Source organism: Eubalaena glacialis, chromosome 6, assembly GCF_028564815.1.
Source record: "Eubalaena glacialis isolate mEubGla1 chromosome 6, mEubGla1.1.hap2.+ XY, whole genome shotgun sequence".
In the NCBI taxonomy this organism is placed as follows: domain Eukaryota; kingdom Metazoa; phylum Chordata; class Mammalia; order Artiodactyla; family Balaenidae; genus Eubalaena; species Eubalaena glacialis.
In genome coordinates this window covers 71,261,578-71,283,260 of record NC_083721.1, presented here as the reverse complement: position 1 = coordinate 71,283,260, position 21,683 = coordinate 71,261,578, and the positions used below count along the sequence as shown (strand labels likewise).

General features: G+C 47.8%; 1 protein-coding gene across 11 annotated transcripts in view; it reads right to left on the bottom strand.

The window, feature by feature from the left end:
* Positions 1-21,683, bottom strand: part of KALRN (kalirin RhoGEF kinase) — a 653,671-nt gene that overhangs the window by 106,202 nt on the left and 525,786 nt on the right. Inside the window, exon 1 of one of the 11 annotated variants that reach the window (XM_061194281.1) lies at positions 3,021-3,212. The exons of the other annotated variants lie outside the window; for them this stretch is intronic. Coding sequence (XP_061050264.1) covers positions 3,021-3,105 — 85 coding nt within the window. The 5' untranslated portion in view covers positions 3,106-3,212. Of the gene's footprint in view, positions 1-3,020; positions 3,213-21,683 lie in introns of those variants that run through there. 11 annotated transcript variants of the gene reach the window in all.

Here is a 21,683-nt window from a genome sequence, read left to right as displayed (position 1 = left end):
AAACTGTAAGATCACTAAAGAAGAATCCAGAATGGACCCACTTCCTCAGGTACAGAGGAAAGTCGAAGTAGCCAAAGAAATCCTGAAACTTCCCACGGAGAGCGACATCAGTGATTAATCACCCTTCAGAAACACACATGCCATTATTTCATGTTTGGCTATTTTTCACTTCCAAAAAGGCAGTTATAAATGTATTTGCTGTCCTTCTTCCTTCTCACCCATCTCTATTTCTGTTCTACCCTTGGTTATCAGTTTTCCTGCCCTTCAATACTTATTTCAAGGTACGGAAGGAAGGTCATCTTTCATCAAACCCCTTTGCCATACCCATACTTAACAGAACCAAAAACTGGAACAGAAGAACACAAGAGAGTTGCCTTCCTCACTTTTCCAAATCCAAAGACAAGCTCCACTGACTTCGTCCATATTTTTCTCAAATATGATCTTTAAAGGCCACAAAGGTACGTCACTAAATCCTTGACTCTTACCCTAGTGTTAACAATTGCAACCACTTAGGATTCACCAGAGCAAGTCCAGGATAGCTTAGCTTTGTGTCAAAAATAACCAGAACATTCCACTTCCCCTTGGTTCCTTTGTCCCAGACTTTAGAAGGAGGTGTCCTTTAAAAGCTGAGTGACTGGAAGCCAGTTAGTCAAGGCCCCTTGACTCAGGAACCATAGTAGTGAGTTCTAAACCATTAGCTTCACAGTCATCTGTACAAGCAGAGGAACTGGTTTAACTGAAAAGTGAGGCCAACCGTCCCTGGTGTAGATGCCCTGCACTCCCATCAGCCTCTCAGACTCTCGCCCGAGCCCTTCTCTGTGTTGCAGTTGGGCAAGCTTCTTCCTATGGAGTCCTGGGGCTCTGGACAATGCATTCAAGCTCAGTACAAGACATTATCTTTTCAGTCTGCTTCGAATATATGCCTTCGGGCTGGGTGGGGACTCTGAGCTCTCCTTGCTGTTAGAGCAGACTCAGGGAGCCCCCGGGCAGTGCCCAACACCTCAGACACATCATTCTGCCCAGCGGCCGCCAGGGGCTCTTGGAAGGGTGGCTAAATCACGTCCCCCACCATCTTTCTCAGATTGGAGCCCCGGTTTTCCATCTTCACATGTTTCAGATGTGGCAAAGAATAAGGACTGAAGAGGGAGAAGGCGAGAGGCACCCACCTTTGTTACCCTCCTTTTCCCTTTTAAGCTGCCTTCACTGCTTGGGCCTTTTGCCTCCCTCTGTCTTCCGCTGAGAGTTGATGGTCTCCTCCAGCTCTGGCTCCAGCACCCCCCCCTCCCCGCACCCCCCACCCCCGCAAGCCACAGAGCCTGCAGCCGCCGCTTTCCCAGTCCTGCAGACAGGAGGTGACCCAGCAGGCACCCCAAGGGGGCTCCCAGCCCCCTCCTCTCACCACCACACGGAGGGCCCGCCAGGGCAATTCACAAACAAAGCAAAGGCTGAGAGACCCCTGGAGAATTACTCTGTAAGGAAGCTGTGGCTGCCACACATCTGGACTCAAGGAGGCAGCTGCAGGGCCTTTAGATAAGCACCGCCCACGTTCCCAAATTCTGCCTTTGGACAGGAAATGGACTCCCAAGAAATCCTACTTGGAAACCCTTCACCATGAAAGCAGCCCAGCCTTCAGCGCAAACCCACCCACTCGGATTCCCTTTGGCCATTTCCTGCTTCCTCTCCCTTTTAATACCCCCTTGCTTCAATTCCCAGCCTTGGTTTTGAACGTTTCTGAACTAGGCTTGGATTTTTGTGAGGGTCCCTGGCCTCCTAAAATTCCTTCTCTCTCTGAATTCTGATTTTTAGAGTTAGCTACTATTCAGTTCCAAGCTGTTCTAATTAAATGCAGGATTGAGAGAATCTGACGCTGAGATTATGAACCCTAATGACTTGGGGAAAGGTCCTTCAGATTTAAATAGTTTTTGTAGTCTCCTATCTGCTTAGCATGGAGAATTTGTCAGGGTTATGTGTGGGGTGGGCACAGAGGATGCGGTGGTCACTTGGATGAAGTTTATTCACCAGTAACTCCCAGAGAGTTCCATCAGGACTCGTTAGGCGAGGATGGGTAAGGAGACTGGGGCATTGCAAATAAGGGTGGAGGCGAGACACCCAAAAGGTGAAATTTTAAAAGGGCTTATGTCAAGTGAGAGCCTATATTCTCACTTCTAACCACACAGAAACAGAATCTCCCCCACCCTCCAAGCTGAGGCGTTAAAGTGACATGAACTGTGTTAGGAACATCTGTTAACTCTGTCTAGGAAGGGCTCGATTTCTTTTTCAGGATAGGCTACACATTGATAACTTTCCTTCTGTCATCCTTCTCACCATCGTGTTTTGCAGGCTGATTTTGGGGAAATTAGTTGCTTCCTGCAAGTCTCCTCGACAACACTAAAATTAGCAGAATAATTAAATACAGTCCTAATTGGGTACATAGAGAGTTCTTGGTTAATTAATGAGCCAAGCTCCGGCCCAGAGCTGCAGACCCACGCTGACCTGCCAAAGCCCAGGCAGAGAAAAGCCCGCTCTAGTCCCAAAGAAAGTTGTCACTTGGCAAAAATAGTTCCTGGTGTAGAGACAAGTGTCAGACACATTCCTATAGCTAAGAGTCATCTGTTAACCCCGCGGCTGAGGTCCATATGTAAATGAGAGCAGGAAAGTGTAACTCTGCCACTACAGGGACGCACAGAGCTCCGAGTGGCCTCTCCCTCTCCCCCGCATCCGCGCCCCAAGCCCTCTGCAGGCTGAAGCCCAGCATCCAAAGTCGCTGGTGAGTAACTGAGTTCCCAAACTTCAGCTCCGCATCCAAGTGAGAAGCTCCTTGAGAGTGGAGAGCGAGCGAACCGCTTCGCGCCGCAGAAACTGCAATGAACACAGTTGGGAGCAAACCCTCCCTTTGCCGTGCTCCCCTCCCCACCCCCATTTTCCCCAGACCACGGTCTGCTCCCCCCCACCCCTCCACCCCATACTCAGCTGCCCCGGTCTCTGCCTAAAAGGAAGGCGCAGCGCCGACAGCCACTCACCTCTGCACGGGAAGCAACAGCAGCACTTTGCCAAGAGCCACCCCAAAGAGGGACCTCGGGTGTACGCGCGGTCGCCGCCCTTCATGCTGCCGCGCGGCCCCAGCGCTCCCGCATGGCCCGGAGTGCCCGCCGCTGTGGGAGCGCAGCAGGCAGGCCACCGCGGCCCCGCGGCCCCGGAGCCAGCTCGCAACCTCGGCCGTCCCTCCCCGCCCTCCCGTCCCGCACCGCGGCAACGACTCCGACTTTCTGGGATCCAGGGCCACCTTGGGGAGAAGGGGAGGGGTCGGCGGGGAGGGCGGCGCTGGGGGCGGAGTTCCAAAGTCCAGCTGTTTGCCCGAGTCCCGCCGGCAGCGTGGCCCAGAGCCTTATGCAAGGCCGCTCTGGCCGCCGGCACGGGGCACGCGAGGGGAGGAGGCGCGTACACAACCCTCGGCGCAAAACAGGTGCTTCCCCTTTAGTGCAGCGTCCTCTCCTCAAAGGCCGCCACAGTCAACTCTGGCTTAAAATCCGCAATCCGATGAGGCCAAAGAGGTGGCAGAGAAGCAGACTTAGAAGGTTCAAGACTCAATAGTGCCTTTTCTCTGACAGGTTCACCCCCTCCTTGTCCTCAGCCTCCGAACATGGACAGCCCCCTCTGTGTTGAAAACACCTTCACCTACGCTTTTCGTTCCTTCTTTTTTAATATTTAAGGCTAATAATGATAATCGTGCCTCCCCTTTTCATCGGCTCCGGGGTGGTAATGATGCTGTGGGAAAGCTCAGTATTGCAAAGAAACCATAAGACGGAAGTTCAGAGCTGTTTTGTCACCTAGTAGCTGTCTGACCTTAGGCGAGTCATTTCACTTTTTTGATCCTCAGTTTCCTCATTTAAAAAATAAAAGAAGGAAAAAGAATTCCCATGTTACAAGATTGCTAAGAGAATTTTAAAACATATCCATGAAGTAGCTGTTAGAGAGATGTTTTATAGTTCCAGTTGAGTGAGTGCCTACAGAGAAACTGCAGACACCTTACTCATGGTGGAAGATGTCCATTCACCCCCCCCAACCACACCCAGTGGGTCTATCATCCCTTTACTTAAATCCCTATCTGTTTCCTTTTTAAGTCTTTTCATATTTCAAGGTCAAGCTCACATCCCCCCTACCCCCCCAAGAAGCCCACCTGCACCACACCAACTGGACCTTCCCATGAACCACTGTGTTTATCACTCACAAAGCATCTCTCCCATTCCTTTGTGTCCAGATTTAGGAAAAGGGATGGCTGGAAACATACAGCACTCAAAGTAGAGAGAGCCCATTCATCAGGAAAAAAACAAAAAAGGGAAGTTTGTGAGAGGGATAAAAAACAGAAGCTTGATCACGCAATTCCCACCTGGAAGAAAGACAGCCACAGGACAAGACTTTTAGGAGTTACCAGGATTTGGGGCTTCTTTTCTCAGTTTGAACCATGCTTAGGTTTTGGCCTTATTTATTTGTGTTGCAGCACCTGCCACATGGTTGGAACACAGTCAATGCTCAGTAAACACAGTAGCACAGCTTCATGAGTAACAACAGCTAACATTTATTGAGCATTTATTTGTGCCAAGCAGTTTCCTACTTGCCTTCTATACATTAGCTCATTTATCCACACCAAAAAACCTTATAAGGTAGGGTCCTCTTTTAAATCTGAAGAAACTAAATGAATGAATGCTGATGAGGCTTCGATGATTTAACTCTAAAGAGAAACTCTAAAAAGCTTCACCATGTAGGAAGAGCAGAACCCAAAGTCAAAATCTAACTTCTAGGTCTACCACTGCCATCTCCCTGATGGCCCCTCCTGGCAAGTGTTATATAAGAATCTCATTGTCGAGCAGGAAATGTACCCCTGGTGCTCCACATACGAAACAGCGAAATGAAAGTTCAAATTGCTCATGCAGCCCACACCCCAGATTCCTGAATTCACTGATCATCCTATTGGTCAGTCTCATCTTGACAGCTTGAATTACTGCAGGATGTGGCAACCAGTACTGTTGTCTAGTTCTCTCTTCTATATCACCAAATATAACACCCATTTTGCTGTCCTTGCAAGCCCAGAGCAGAAAATGGCCAGTACCTTCAGCCCTTCGAAAAGTGAACTTTGTTTGCTTGTGATCCACTGTCTGGATGCTATGATACAAGAGTCCATATTTGGTCTACCCACCCAATCCACCTCCTTGAATACTTTTGGGGCACTCTGATAGGAATTCAAAAATACTTCAAAATTGCTTGGTGAGTAACCAGTTCCTTTTTTACTTAAACCTTCCTGTGGGCCTTTGTGTTTAAGTGACACTGGATCATCTTTGCATCATAATCTTTTGCAAGAGGCTGACAACATCATCGTGTAGAAACTGGCTTGAATTAGATGTCTGAGGAAGATTCAGCCCTTGCTTCAGAAATCAGAGTACTGGAAACTATTAGGTAAAAAATAAGCTACAAGGATATATTGTACAACAAAGAGAATATAGCAAATATTTCATAACAACTATAAATGGAGTACAGCCTTTAAAAATTGTGAATCGGGCTTCCCTGGTGGCGCAGTGGTTCAGAATCTGCCTGCCAATGCAGGGGACATGGGTTCGAGCCCTGGTCTGGGAAGATCCCACATGCCGCGGAGCAAGTAGGCCCGTGAGCCACAACTACTGAGCCTGCGCGTCTGGAGCCTGTGCTCCGCAACAAGAGAGGCCGCGACAGTGAGAGGCCCGCGCACTGCGATGAAGAGTGGCCCCCACTCGCCGCAACTAGAGAAAGCCCTCGCACAGAAACGAAGACACAACACAGCCAAAAATAAATAAATAAAAAATAAATTAATTAAAAAAAAATTGTGAATCACTGTGTTGTACACCTGTAATTTACATAATATTGTATAACTATACTTCAAAAAAAATCAGAGTACAAGTAGACCCTAAAGTAGTCTTAGTCTCCATGAAAAGGATCCACCAGGCATGTTTCCACTGGTCCTTATTATAACCCAGGAATCCATCCTACTATCAACTTAAAGGCATAAAACCATTAGGAACACCTACCCATCTTGAATTGATGCGGTCAGCACATTTTGGAGGCTCGTTAGGCATCAATAACCCAAGAGCCCCACTGCCGTCCTCGTGTGCCTTCCAGAATGATACCAGTGATGTCTACAACCCAGCGAGGAAGTCTTGAACACTACTGGGACACTGACTGATTTCAGACCAATTCATTAACTCAGCAAACACTTACTGAGTGCCTACTATATGCCAGGCTCTGTTCTAGGCACTGGGTCTACATTCACGAACAAAAACAATCCCAGTCCTTGTGGAGCTAGCCACTAGGACAGATTCAACGTGAACGTGAAAGAGAAGGGAATCAATGTCAGATATTTGACCAAGTTTTGAGTTGAGGGATTTAAGAAAATAGATGCCTGAATCCTCTAACTTACATCTAGATGTTTTAATTGTCCTCAGGACCATTTGGAGGGGATGGTAGGGAAATGGTTTTTAAACACAGATGCTTATTAGAATCATCAGGGAAGATTTTCTAAATTCTAGGTATTAGAATTTTTTTTTTAAGGTTCTCCAGGTGATTCCAGGGTGGAACCAAGTTTAAGAACCATTGATGCCTGGGTCTTCCTCCCTCCAACCCTCTCAAGATTCAGATTAATTCCCCTCTGGGTGAGGCTGGGCATCAGTATTTTTTAAAGTTCCTCAGGTGTTTGTAAGATGCAGCACGGTTTGAGAACCACTGGTGTGGTGTGCTGGTTCTCAAACTTGAGTGTGCATCAGAATTACCTGGATAGTGAGTTAAAACACAGATTACTGGGTCCGCTCCCAGACTTTCTGATTAAGTAGGTCTGGGGTGGGGCCTGAGGATTTGCATTTCTACAGGTTTCCAGGTGACGTTGATGTTGTTGGTGCAGGGGCCACACTTTGAGAACCACTAGTTAGCGAAGTCTCTCCCATCTGTTTGTAATCTACACCCTCTTCTTTTTGTAATAGCACCTTGATTTTTCTTTGAGGAACCATTCTCAGACCATGTTTGTGGATGTAGTCGACATCCTCCCTCTGTCCACCCTCCACTCTAAGGATGGGCCCATGACCTGGGCTTGGCCAGCCAGCTACAAGGACTGGTTCAGATTTAGCACATGACCCAATTTCAGCCAATGATAATAAACCGGAAGACCTTAGCAAGAACTACTGGGAAAGCAGAAATCCCTTCCCAGAAGATTTCTAAGTTGGTGGAATGTTAATGTAAAGCAGCTGGAGGCCATCCTGCCATAACTACCTAAGCAGAAGCTGCCTGAGAATAAAGCCAACGTGGAGGAAAGAGATGAAATGAGAGAGAGGTAGCGGGTTGTGTGTGAGGTTTGATGCCATCACCTGAATACACTTTTCCTCCAAAGTCTTATCTATCCCTGGACCTCATCGGAGCCCCCCAAGTAAACATCTTTTTTTGTATAAGGCAGTTGAATCTCTATAATCTCAAGGTTTGCAAACTCCACTCCACCCACTCCCAAAGCTCAGGTTAAGAACCTCTGAGCTATAGCAATATCTTTGGAGTGTTCCTAATTTCCAAACAGATGGTTGAATCTTATTCTTATTTTTGGCTGTTTGTCTTTAGTTATGCTTCTGGTCAAAGTCTATCTTACATGAATTAGGCTCTCTGCCTACTGATGTGTCCATTTTATCTCATCTCCATTTCCCACAACAGTGAACCCCAAAGAATTCCTGCTGGTCTCAGCCTGCACACATACTGGGCCCGGTATACCACAATGCTGGGCTTGGTACCAGGGGCTAGTGGGTCTGCCCTCTCCCCCCAAGTTAGCCACAGGCTTCAGGAACGCTGGACCATGACCTCAGGCATCTGCCCTTTTCACCAACAGACATGTGTCCAATTTTGTCCTTTAGACTTATTCTCCTCAGATTTACAGGAACTGAGTTTTTCAGAATCACATTTATCCAGATTTCTTATTGAGAGCTCAGCCCAGAGACAGAAGGCAATAGCAACTGTGCCGCAACTCAGGCCTAGAGATTCCTGTGAGAACTTTCCTACAGCGACAAGTACAGTACACGCCTTCTCCGGAACATGCCAGGTGAGGGCTGTGGGCATGGTTTCTGGGGACTGTGGGCAGCTCCACCCCAACCAGTCACTTACCTGCCTTTTCCTCCAGCAGTACATCTCTCTTCCAGCACCCACTCCCAGATTCTGATCCAGATTCCCATCTAGAGTTTGTAAGAAGCTCTGCAGGTGATTGTCAGGGCAAAGGACCATGGACCTTGGGACTCTGGGAGTACTTCCTGCGTGGTACCTACAGAGTTTAGGACCATGGACCTTGGGACTCCGGGAGTACTTCCTGCGTGGTACCTACAGAGTTTAGGACCATGGACCTTGGGACTCCGGGAGTACTTCCTGCGTGGTACCTACAGAGTTTAGGACCATGGACATTGGGACTCCGGGAGTACTTCCTGCGTGGTACCTACAGAGTTTAGGACCATGGACCTTGGGACTCTGGGAGTACTTCCTGCGTGGTACCTACAGAGTTTAGGACCACGGACCTTGGGACTCTGGGAGTACTTCCTGTGTGGTACCTACAGAGTTTAGGGAGCACTGGACTCAAACGTTTTCACTTTCTCAGACTCTGACATCCTCCCACGACCCGCGACACTCCCTAGTTACTGACCGCATGCTCCTTAACCCTCATCTTCCCTGTGTAGATTTCTGGCCTGTGAACTGCCTGATGGCTGATACCAGGGTGGTTCATAATTTTCCCCATATTATCCTGTCCTGGCCTCCGTTTCTGACTGTGGCTTAAAACTCTGAGGTTCTTGTCAAGTACTGATCATTTATACAACAAAGAGTTGGTTTTTGAATATCTACTATCTGCAAGTCACTAAGTTAACCTGTATATGGGAATTTATAATGGGAAAATGATATGAGAAACAGAAATTGAATAAGACTGTTCCCTGAGCAAAGACAAAGAAGAACAAGGTGAGTTCTAGGAAAGCAGTTGGTTCAATTTTTTTGTGGCAGAAAAGGGAAACTGGAGGCAGACCAAGACTGGACCTAAAGTAGAGGTTTCATCCTTGTGCGAAGAAGAATAATTATCAGTGACCAGAAACACTTACTAAAAGAAAGGAGGTGCAATTTGTACATTGCTTCTATATTTAATTAGAACTCCAAATACGTCTTTCAAAATTGTATAACGTCCATGTGGACAACCATTCCCAGGTTATATGTGTTGTTTTAACAGTAATGTCTACAGGAAAGCATGATTGCCAGCATTATGCATAGTAATCTCTTCTCCTAACTATACCTGTTTAGTGTGGTCTAACCACTGCACGCCTGCTGGCCCCGTGGGTGCCTCCATCCACATAACGACAGCTCCCAGACTCCAAGGACTAAACCACCACTGAGCTCGTCCTATCTGTCTTCAACTATGCCCTGTAAAGGTGTCCCTCGCTCCCTCTCTGCCTGCCCAGCTGACAACTGTCTGCCTCCTTCTGGCTGTCTCACTTATGCTCAAAAAGCTTAGCCTCGGCTCGCCCTGCCAACAAACCTCTGTTTTTCAGGAAGGAAGTATGCCTGATCACCCTCTGGACTGAACCAAGCCCCAGGTAAGGGTAGTCCAGGCGATGCTGAAAAGGCTGTGGGGCTTCACACAGGACCCGGGTGTCTCCCCCAGAACAACCAGTGCTCAAGCTCTTCTGGGGTGGAGCTGCGGGCAGCCAGGACGGGCTCCTGGAGATCTGAGCTCAGGAGGAGACAAGCTATTTATCAAAGTGAGAGATGACTGCAGCTGGAGTTGCTAAAAACAAACCACTCCAGGTTTATCTGCTTCCAAAAACGTTCACTTCTAAGTAGGTCAAAGTGTTCCCAAACTCGGACAGTAAGAAGTGCCCGTCTATCACTCTGAGTTCCAATTTGGGAAGGCTTGCCGTTGCTAAGTGTCCACTATGAGGGATGGTATTTTCATTCCAACTGTCAGTGCCCCCTCCCCTCCTACAGGCAGAAGTAGCAGCTGCGGCAGCATGTAGATTCATGGGTGCAATGAAGAGGTTTCTGACACATTAAATGCAAAGTGGATTTTGCCTTGATGTAACTCAGGTCAGTTTACGGAAGATTTCATTAATAGGAGGGAATGTGGAAGACACTGCCCATCCTTATATTTCTGAGTTTTCAACCATTCCAGATACATGAGAGGTGCTTAACCCATATGTCCCCAGAGAAGATTTCCCAGGAAGCAGGATTTCAAAGACTTTCTCACTCAGAACTCCTAGCATCAGAACATCATTCCCTATCCCCATCCTCAGGCTCCCCTGATAAAGCTTTGGCCGGTTTCCTCTACAGTTCTCAGGGGATGGAGGACACACTGAGCCTCGCCCTTCACACATGAACTCTCTCAGGGGTCCTTGATTCATGGTCCTTTCTCTTCCCCTCCCTCCCTCCTTCTTCCTTCCTTCTTCTTCCCTCTCTCCCTTCCTTCCTATAAATATTTACAGTAACTTCTTTTATGCCAGCTACTGTTCTTGATACCAGGGACAGAGTAATGAACAAAATAGACAAAATCCCTGCACTTGTACAGGAAATCTGGGGGGGGGGGCAGTATGGGGAATAGACAATAAACGTTAATAAATATGTCATGTAGCGCCATAATTGCAATGAGGAAAAGTAAAACAGGAAAAGGGGTACACAGTGGGATGGAAGAGGGTGGGAGTGAGGGAAGACCTCTCTAATCAGGTGACATTCAAGCAGAGATGTGAAGGAATTGTGGTGACAGCCGTCCAGGTATCTGAGGACCTGGAGTGTTCCAGGCAGAGGGAACGGAAGGGGTGGGTGCTGGGTAGCAGAGTGTCTGGCTCAATTGGGGAAGAGTTCAGTCAGGTAGGCTGGTCAGGAGGTGGTAGGATTTGGTAGGAAAAATATGCCCCTCCCCACAAGGATGTCCGCACCCTAATCCTCAGAAACTGTAAATATGTCACCTTACACAGCAAAAGGGACTTTGCAGATGTGATTAAGGAACTTGGGATGGGGAGGGTATCCTGGATTATGCAGGTGAGCACAATGTAATCACACGAGTCCTTTAGAGCAGAGAACCTTTCCCACTGTTGTCAGAAGGAGATGTGACTTTGGAAGAAGGACCAGAGGGATGCAACATTGCTGGCTTTGAAGATGGAGGAAGGGGCCATGAGCCGAGGAATGCAGGTGGCCTCTAGAAGCTGGAAAAGGTGAGGAAACAGCCTCTCCCCTAGAGCCCATGTTGGACTTCTAACCTACACAACTGTAAGAGAATAAACATGTGTTGTTTGAAGCCACTAAGTCTGTGGTAATTTGTTATAGCAGCAGAAGGAAACTAAGACAGAGGAGATGAAGTCAGAGAACAGGCTCTGGGGCAGGTTCTGCAGGAGCCTCCTTGCAGCCACAGAAGGGACTTTGTTATTACTTGAAGTGAGACAGGAGCCATGGACTGTTTGAGCTGAGCCCAGGCCTCCCCCTGCAGCCGGGAGCCAGCAATGGTAATTATCTACGTGCCCACCTGTGTACAAAAGTAGGCACCCATACCTCCTGTGGCCTTCAGGGCCTTGTGGAGAGTAAGGCAAGTGGACGTGGTATCAGAATCAGCATTCCTGGCTGGGGCTGGGGGACAATGGTGGGGAAACTAGGCAGCCCAGTCCTATCCCAAAGGCAGGTACAAGAAAAGGAGCAGGCTGGTCCATGAGAGGACAGCCTCTCTGCTGCTGGCAGGCAGGGAGCTGGTATTAAACATGGCAAGACTTGCCAACGGAAGCACTCCTCATACATGCTGCCGAGTTTGGGTTCAGACTGCAGTGTCAATCCTACAAGGGTCCTGGAGGAGGGGTAGTTGTTTCCAAGGTCTGAGTGACACAGGGGAAGGCACTGAGGTGGCCTCAGAAGGATGCTGACACTGTCCGGCCAAGCAGCATCAGAATCCCGCCGCAGAGAGCTCCTCAGGCCTAGGCCTGCGAGGGCTGCTCCTCGCGACCTCTACGACCCTCTCCCCTGTGACCTTCCCTAAGCAGATAGGGTGGGCACGCCCCCAGCTATGAGACCACTATCGGTCCTTCTCTGCTTCCCAAGCCACATCCAGTGCATGTCATTTCTGGGTCCCCTGCTCTTTTGGGGGGAAAGTGGTTTCAGCTTAGCTAGCTCTAGTAAGAGAAAACTGCATCATCTTCTCTTTGGGGAAAGTTCTGTTTTCTGGAGTGACCTCCTCTCCGTCATCTATCCCCAGCTTCTCCTAGGCAAGCACCATCAGTGGCAACCTCTCCTCTCTAGGATTGAATCCGAGGCTCTCATTTTAGCTCTGAGCTCCACCAGCTCTGAGCTTGCGCACGAGGCTCCAAGGAACAAAGATGCTATTTAAGCCTCACCCTCCCTCCGCTCTGGATGATAAGAGGCATCATCCTCATGCAGATTTCACAGATTTACAGAGGACACCAGGAGGCATGAAAGTGCTGTTGAAACAGGTGTTTGGCATGAGCTAAGTCTCAGCAGGCCAGCTACAAAAAGGAGAGGGGCAGGATCTCTGCAGGGGGCCCCAGAGGCATCAGTTCCTTCTCTTGATAATGCAACATCTCCTCCTGTGCCAGTCCTTCTTGGAGGCAGCACTGCACTGGGGTGTACTTAAAGGAGGATGTGGCCTGGCCTGACATTTTCCTATTCGAGGCCTTGATTCCAAGCCCTTTGATGTCCTAAATAGTATCAGAAAGATGGTAGCTGGTCCTAGGCAGGACATCTCACCCAGAACAAAGTAGTGTCGGGGCAATTTCTAATTGTCTTTGCTGCTCCCTTAGTCTTAAATGGAAAAAAAGGAGGGAAGAGTGTGGACTGGATGGTACCTGTATCTCCCTCTTCCTGAAACTGTCCTGGGAGGGCTTCCGGTCGGTCAATAACTATTGAGCCATCTCTGGCCCATCCTAACGTAGACAGGTAAGTGGAAGAAATTCAGTTAAAAATAAAATAAGGCAGTTTTTACAAAACTGCCCTATGCCTTTCTCCTCTTTGAATTGAGGAAGGACACCTTCATGCCCAGCCCCACATTCAACATCTCAGCACAGCCCTCCTCACATAGGTTGGCCCATCTCTATGGTGTGGTCGGAATGTTACCTTTAACAACCAGAGTTAATCACTGAAAGAACAGGGCATTGAGAGGTACAAGCCAGGGAATAAGTTGAATTTTCAGCTTAAATATGTCATATATAATCTCTACCCACTGGGTAGAAGGCAAAAGAAGGTTAGAAGAGAGGAGTAAACCATTATTTCTTGGGAAATCATAGAGCCAGATGGACCTGCTGTTGGTAGACTGCAGAAAGGGCCCGGAGTAGGCCAGGAATGGAAACTGAGAGAGAGGGGAGAGTGCAGAGTAGAGCCAATGTCAGGCCTTTGCAAAACCTATGGGTGGAACTAGAAACAGAACCTTGACCCCTTGACCCCTGGAGAAGATTCAGGCTGGAAATACTCTAGACGCCTCCCTACAGAGGTATCAGAACCAGAACAAAGGGCAGGCAGGGAAATTAACATTAATTGACTGCCTCTAGGGTGGTAGGCATAGGCTAGAAGTCTAACTCAAGGGAAGTGGGCATTATTGCCCATTTTATAGATTTTAAGTATCTTGTCCAAGGTTATCAACTAGTCAGTATCTGAGCCAGGATTCAGACCCCCCAGGTCTTCTACCCCAAGACTCTTAGTTACTCCACGCCTCTCATCATGTCATTGTATGGTCTACCACATACCATTGTAAAGCCTTGTGCATAGCAGGGTCGCTTTTGTTTTATTCTAAACAATTAGCCTGCACACATAACAAAAAGAACAACTTCACAGTTTAAAATCACTTTTCCTTAACATTGCCTCCTCTGAGCTTCCCAGCAGCTCTGAGAGATCGGTAATTTTTATCAGCTTCCCTTATAGATGCAGAAACTAAGATGAAGTGAGTTTCTACTCATTCCACACCCTGTCCTCTTCCTGGCCCATCTGACACCCTGAGTACAAAGCCCTCCCCTGTTTTCTCAAAGATTTGCAAGTACACTTCTATGAAAAAGATAGGCTGATTGTAACGTATTAGATTGAACCATTTAAAATTGCTGACTTTCAACCAGTTTTGACTACCAAAATGGCAATTTCATGTGGTTCAACCTAATAAATTGGACCTCAAGATGAGGATATTTATGCTATGCTTGGATGGATTAAACATAGGATACTTAGGTTAATCACTTTAGGTTGCTAAAGTGATTCTCTCCTGATGTGGAGAGAAAAAAAGCAGACGTTTTAGAACTGGAAGGGATTCTAGAGGTAAATCAGGAGGATATGGATAAAAGGTAATAAAAATGCTACTTTAGAACAAGTAACAATATGAATGACTGCAGGGAATAACCAGGAAAAAAGACCAGCCCATAGAGAGCCTCAGAGTGGAAGGCAGTTACCACTAAGCCTGAGACCAGAGAAAAGGAGATGAGATCAGAGGTGTGTGAGAGACCGAGGCACCGATGTGCGGGGGTAAACAGTATGGAGGTTCCTTTAAAAACTAAACATAGAGTTATCATATGATCCAGCAATCCCACTCCTGGGCATATATCTGGAAAAGACGAAAACTCTAATTTGAAAAGATACATGCACCCCAATGTTCATAGCAGCACTATTCACAACAGCCAAGACATGGAAGCAACCTAACTGTCCATTGACAGATGAATGGATAAAGAAGATGTGGCATATATACACACACACACACACACACACACACACACACACACACACATACACATACATACAGTGGAATACTACTCAGCCATAAAAGGAATGAAATAATGCCATTTGCAGCAACATGGGTGGACACAGAGATTATCATACTAAGTGAAGTAAGTCAGACAGAGAAAGACAAATGCCATATGATATCACTTATATGTGGAATCTAAAATATGACACAAATGAACTTATTTATGAAACAGAAATAGACTCACATACATAGAAAACAAACTTATGGTTACCAAAGGGGAAAGGGGGTGGGGAAGGGATAAATTAGGAGTTTGGGATTAAAAGATACACACTTCTGTATATAAATTAGATAAATAACAAGGATCCTGTATAGCACAGAAAACTGTATTCAATATCTTGTAATAACCTGTAATAGAAAAGAATCTGGAAAAGAATATGTATACCTGAAACTAACACAACATTGTAAATCAACTATACTTCAATAAAAAACCACACACACAAATAATCACCTTAAACAAGCTAGGATTGTTGAATTTAATCCATAATGTTTTTTTCTGCTCTAAGGATTTAATAAAAGATGTATGGAGAAATTGATAGGCTCTAATGAAATTCTCCCGAAGGAAAGAAGGGTCTATCATTTTAGATGCAAATCAAATTACTTTGTTCTAGATGAAGATCAGGAGATGGAGAATGAGAATTAGGACTGGTGGGTTTCAAGTGGGGGGCTGGGGAGGAGAGAATAGGAGGAGAATGAGCAGAAAGTATCTGGATTTCAGCACTAAGTAAGAGGAATTTCCAACCATTAGAATTGTACTAAAATACAACAGGCTTCCTCTAGAAGTAATGAGCTCCCCATCCCTGGAAGTGCTCAAGTAATGCTTGGCTGACCACCCAACAGAGACATTTTAAGAGGGGGTCCTATATTAGGGGAGAGAGTGAACCAGAAGACTTTCAGGGTGCTTTTCAATTCTACGATTCTAAGAACCCATAAAATTCAATGTTCTGAAGTAAAATGAAATCTAATCAAGGACCACTTCTACTCAATTATAAAAAGAGAAATTTTAAATTCTAACCTTTTATAATTCTGGAAAATGACTAGGAGCTCCTTCTAGAGTCTCTACAAATACATCTCCATCTATCTTAAAACACACTTTTCTTCAAGAAGTGTCAGCACTCAAGTTAATTACATTTCTCATTCAAATGTATTAATTTTTGGTTTTAGTTACTTGGTTCTCATTCAAATGTAATAATTTTTGGTTTAGTCACTTATTCAATAGTGACTTTTAAAAACAACCTTACCACTATTTTTCATTGCAAACATACTATATTCAGTTATGTTACTCTTAAATAAAATTTTGTAGGCTAGCATGGAAACTTATTCCCATCCTCATTCATCACATTTTCATATATAATTTTGTCCTATGGGGTGGGGGGTGAGTCCTGGATTTCAAAGTGGCTGCCTCACAGCTGGTCAATTACAGATGTGGTCCTCTGCAAATGGAGTAGGAGTGGAGACCAGCAAGCTGTAGTTTTAACATGTCACTTCATTCTTGAAAGGCAATGTTTGGGGACTATTCATCCTTCAATTTTTTTTCTCAGCTTCCCGTGGTACAGCCCCATGGGTGGCATTATGGAGTAAACGAAAACTGTGAGAGTTTAGTTGTTGGCTAGTTGCTCCTAATGCAGAATTACACTGAAAAGCAAGAGAGAGAGAATTGTAGTAGACCCTCCAGAGTCGGTAGACAGGAGGAGGCTTTAAGTGTCTGCGTTTGATAGCAGAGGAGATAGGAAAGGCACATTTTGGCCCCTGGAAGCGGAAAGTGCAGGGGGTTCCCATCCTGCAGTGCATCTGCTGGACAGCCTGGACCAGCTCCAGCAGTTGGCTGGCCCCTAGCAGAGCTGGACCCCATTCAACCTGCTAGCTAGGGTGCTACTCAGGGCCATTCTGCTCCAGCCAGGGACACCAGGCTCTTTCTAGTGGGCAAAGCACACACAGGATGAAATCTGTCTGCCACTATTGCCCATAGGGAAGGGAGCACAGGAGGCCAGAGGGGAGAGAGAGAGTGGGAGGGCAGTATGTGCTTCCGTGTGTACAGGGCTCACACTCTCTCAACCTTCACCCAGCAAGACTGGTTAAATCCAAGGGAGCCGCCGAGTCAGAGTGAAGGATAATAAACTAAAGTAGCTGTCTCAAACGCCTTCAGACTTGGGAGGTCGTAGAGCATTGTGAAGAGTGAGACCTTGGGGAGTAGACAGACCTGAGTTCAAATCTAGATCCACCACTAGTAAGCTATGTGACTCTGGGCAAGTTACCTGATCTTTCTAAGACCTGGTTTCCTTGTCTGTAAAATGAGGAAAACATTAAAGCATGAACCCAGAACCTGGTCCATAGTAAGACTCAATAAATGTTAGGTATTTTTACGAGTTGACGTCACACTTAATATAAGTCCACAGTATCACAGACTTGCTCAGCATCTTCAGGCTGTTGGTGGTACATGCCTCCAGAGCCCATTGTTCTCCACTGCTCTGTACCTTCACACCTTCCCCAGCCTGGCTAAGCTGTTCCTAAGGCCATCTAGGTGATAACAGGAGAAATCATCAGGAGACCCCATAAGAGAGGACTCCCTGTAAACAAGCCGGGGTCACCATGGGCACTGCCCCTCTCCTCCAGGACATCTGCCCCAGGGCACACCTGGCCCTGGTTTAGTTTGGCTAAGCAAACAGGCGTTTCCTTATAGCTTCTCCAGGTGCTCAGCTGGAGCCAGGGCAAAAACTGTACAGGAAAAGAAAAGGAACACAGGTATCCTATAGAGCTGGGTGGAGAAGAACCTAGACTGTTTTTTGGAACCTGGGGCAGAAGTACCCAGGACCAATGCTTTTTTAAAAAAAGCATTTTTGGGCTTCCCTGGTGGCGCAGTGGTTGAGAATCTGCCTGCCAATGCAGGGGACACGGGTTCGAGCCCTGGTCTGGGAAGATCCCACATGCCACGGAGCAACTAGGCCTGTGAGCCACAACTACTGAGCCTGCGCGTCTGGAGCCTGTGCTCCGCAGCAAGAGAGGCCACGATAGTGAGAGGCCCGCACACCGCGATGAAGAGTGGCCCCCGCTCGCCGCAACTAGAGAAAGCCCTCGCACAGAAACGAAGACCCAACACAGCCAAAAATAAGTTAATTAATTAATTTTAAAAAAAAAACATTTTTAAGGGTACAGTTCAGTGGCATTAAGTACATTCACAATGTTGTATTACCATCACCATCATCCATCTCCAAAACTTTTTTCGTCTTGCAAAACTGAAACTCTGTACCCGTTAAACACTAACTTCACATTCCTCCCCTTCCCCTAGCCCCTGGCAACCACCATTCCACTTTCTATGAATTTGACTGCTGTAGTTACCTCACATAGTGGAATCATACAGTATTTGTCCTCTTGTGTCTGGCTTATTTCACCTAGCATAATGTCTTCAAAGTTCATCCATGTTGTAGCATGTGTCAGATTTTCCTTCCTTTTGAAGACTATATAATATTCCATTATATGTATATACCACATTTTGTTTACCCATGCATCCCTTGGACACTTGGGTTGCTTCTACCTTTGCTATGAACATGGGTGTACAAACAATACCTCTCTGAGTCCCTGCTTTCAGTTCTTTGGGGTATACACCCAGCAGTGGAATTGCTGGATCATATGGTAATTCTATGTTTAATCTTTTGAGGAACCCCATACTGTTTTCCATAGCAATTCACCATTTTACTTTTCCACCAGCAGGGCACGAGAGTTCCAATTTCTCTACAGCCTCACTAACACCTATTATTTTCTATGGTTTGTGAAAAAAAATAATAGCCTTCCTGATGGGTATGAAGTGGTTTCTCATCGCCATACTGACTTGCAGTTCCCTCATGATCAGTGATGCTGCCCATCTTTTCATGGGCTTATTGGCCATTTGTATACCTTCTTTGGAGAAATGTGTATTCAGGTCCTTCGTCCATTTTAAAATCTAATTTTTTTTGTTGTTGTTGAGTTGTAGGAGTTCTTTATATAACTGCATATTGACCCCTACCAATGGATCTTTAAGTCCCTCCTAAGCCTGACACTTGGGGGGTGGCAAACCCCTAAAGCAGTGACTCTCAGCCCATTAGAATTACCAAGGAACTTAAAAAATACTGATGCCCAGGCCCTTGGTGGCTCTGAATTAATTGGTCTGGGGTGGTGTGTGAGGCATCAGTAATTTTTAAAGTCTCCTCCAGGTGGTTCTAAGATGCACCCAGAACTGAAACCACCACTACAAAATCTTTGTCCCTTGGGAGGTGCTGCCCTCACCGCTTACTGCTGAGAAAGTGAGAGGGCATTAGGAAGAGAATGACTAGGTCCACAGGGCCCAACCCCGGGGAGAAGCTCTACGATGTCAGGCGGGCATTAAAATAAGAGGAAAGGCAGGCTGCTCTACTTTGTCACACAGTTCCACCAACAGTGCTGCCACAGGTATATCAAGAGGCAACACGCAACCACTGTCTCCTGAGAAAGCACAGGAGGGAAAGACTGGAGAAAGGGCCTCCGGCCTCTAGGAAGCCCAGCAGGCAGCGTGTGGGGTGCAGGGCAAGGAGGCGGGAGCCCTGGGTCTCCTCCAGCTCTGCCACCAACTCTCCCTGTGACTTCAGGGAAGTCAGCTTACTTTCCTGTGCCTGAAGGTGCCCCTACAAGAGAGGAAACTGGCCAGTGCAGTGGTTCTCAACCCTGCTGTCCCTTGGATTCACCCGAGGAGCATTTAAACAACTCTGGCCCACTCTGGAAATTCTGACCCCACTTGTTGTAGGTAGGGTCTGAGCCTTGTCATTTGGTAAAGCTTCCAGGGGATGCTAGGTGGCCAGGGCTGAGAGCCCCGCTCTAGTGGTTCTCCAAGTCCCCTCCTCGTGCTGACACCCCAGGGCTCTTCTGCCTCTTCTTCTGCAGTCACGGCCTGAGCACTCAGCACATCACACGGACACCCCCTGCTTCCCACGGCCCGTAGGAGCACTGGCCTGACGCTCTCTCGAAGGTTAAGAGCACCAGTTGCCTTCTAAGGACTGAACAGGAAATGGATTCGGACCTCCAGCGACACCGGAGGAGGCCCTGTCCTATTCCACAACCCCCAGAACGTCTCATCCGCAGTCCCGCTGGGCGTAACTTAGAAGGTGGAGCATCTGCTGGAGACAAATCACTCTGAGAGGAGAGAAGGCCAGGCGGCCAGCAGGCAGCCAGCTGGATGGGAGAAGGAACAGCTTACTGAATTTCTGCTAAGAGGCCAGCGCTCTGGGCAGGCCCTGGAGAGAGAGGGAGGGGCTTTTCCAAGCCGAGGCGTGTGCATCAGCGCACATACTTCCAGCCGAGGTCTTGTTAGGGCCATAGCGATGCTCCGTGGAGAACAGAGACTTAAGCCTGACTGTCGGGAGTCCACGCAGGTGAGAGGCCAGTGAGAGCTCACAGGCTGTCGTTGGAAGGCCCCGCCTAATTGACTTACGCTGGGAGAGAGCAAACAGACTGCCAACAGGAAGAGCCAAGGAAATGGGTGATAGGCGCTGGGAGTGGTGCTTGTAAGAAGCCATGACGGCGGCTGAGGCAGCTGGAAAGTTCTGTGACACACTCCCTGTGTTCTCTCTGACCTCTAGCTTGCACCCCGCATCCTCAGCTCCATTTTCAATGAACTCTCTGCTAACTCCCCTCCCTCTGCACTTCTTACCCTGAATGCCCCCACCTCCCCAGCTGAGCCGGGGCAGGGAGGGATGCACCCAGCCAGGCACCAGGGAGGCCAGACCTAGGGCAAGAAGCCTCCGGTCTCCCCTTGTAGCCAAGCCCTTCCTGGCGGACCACCCCACACTTGGACATGAGTGACCAGTTAGCCTTTCCCAGCAAATAAATCGCTGTCCTTGCTTTTGTCTCTGGAGATGGGAGTTTTTAGTCATTTTGCTGAATAATCTATGGAAGTGATATAAAAACTGTAACTTATCATGACACCTAGGATGTACTGAGTGCCAGGCACTGTTCTAAGTGTTTTGTATATCTTATTTCATTTCACCTGCACAATTCTAACCTCTTTGTGCCCACATTTTCCACACGGTCAGACTTCAAGCAGAACCGTACTCCCGAGATCCCCTGCTTTTCCCTTCCCTGGTCCCGTGAGTTTCTCTAGGGGCTACTTCAGAGGGCTGAGGGGCTGCACCTGCAATCACAGATGCCACACAACTTCCTGACACAGAGAAAAGGCGGAGAAGCGGGTGGTGGCTAAGCCGGCGGAGGGGAGCACAGGTGTGTGTGGAGGGAGGAGAATCAGGTTTTAGATGCCATCCTCCAGATGGAGCCCCCGCCCCCCGCCCCCCGCGAGGCCCCTGGAAGAGCCAGGCAGCGCCAGTAATGCAACCTGCTAGAGCCACCTCGTGGAGGAGAGGAGGAGGTCAGGCTTTTGAGATGGACCCGATGGAATTCCAGCAAGGAAAACATTTCACAACGTAATTAGTCCGTAGCATCAACAGGTCTCCGTGGCGACCCTAGTCCCTTCCTCCCAACAGAACCAGGTCCCTCCCTCTTCCCACCCCATAGATACCTAGCACAGGTCTGCATGGAAACCCTGATGCAGGTTATCTGACCAGTGACAAAAAGAAGCTCAGAACTAAGAGAACTCTGGGTCTCTCCCTCTCTGGGCCTCCGTTTCCTCCATGTAAGACGAGTGACTTCAAGGCCGCTGCCAGCCTTGACTTCTGAAGTCAGTGGCTGTCGTACTCGAGTGCGCATCAGAATTCCCTGGGGACTTGTTAAGACGCAGACCGCAGGGCCCCCTCCACCCCCCCCCCCCGCCGCCGCCACGTTCCTGGCCCAGAAGGTCTGGAGTGGGGTCTGAGAATTTGCATTTCTAAAAGTTCCCAGGGGATGCTGATGCTGCCAGCCCAGAGACACCCCTCACACTGGAGAATCAGTGTTTTCA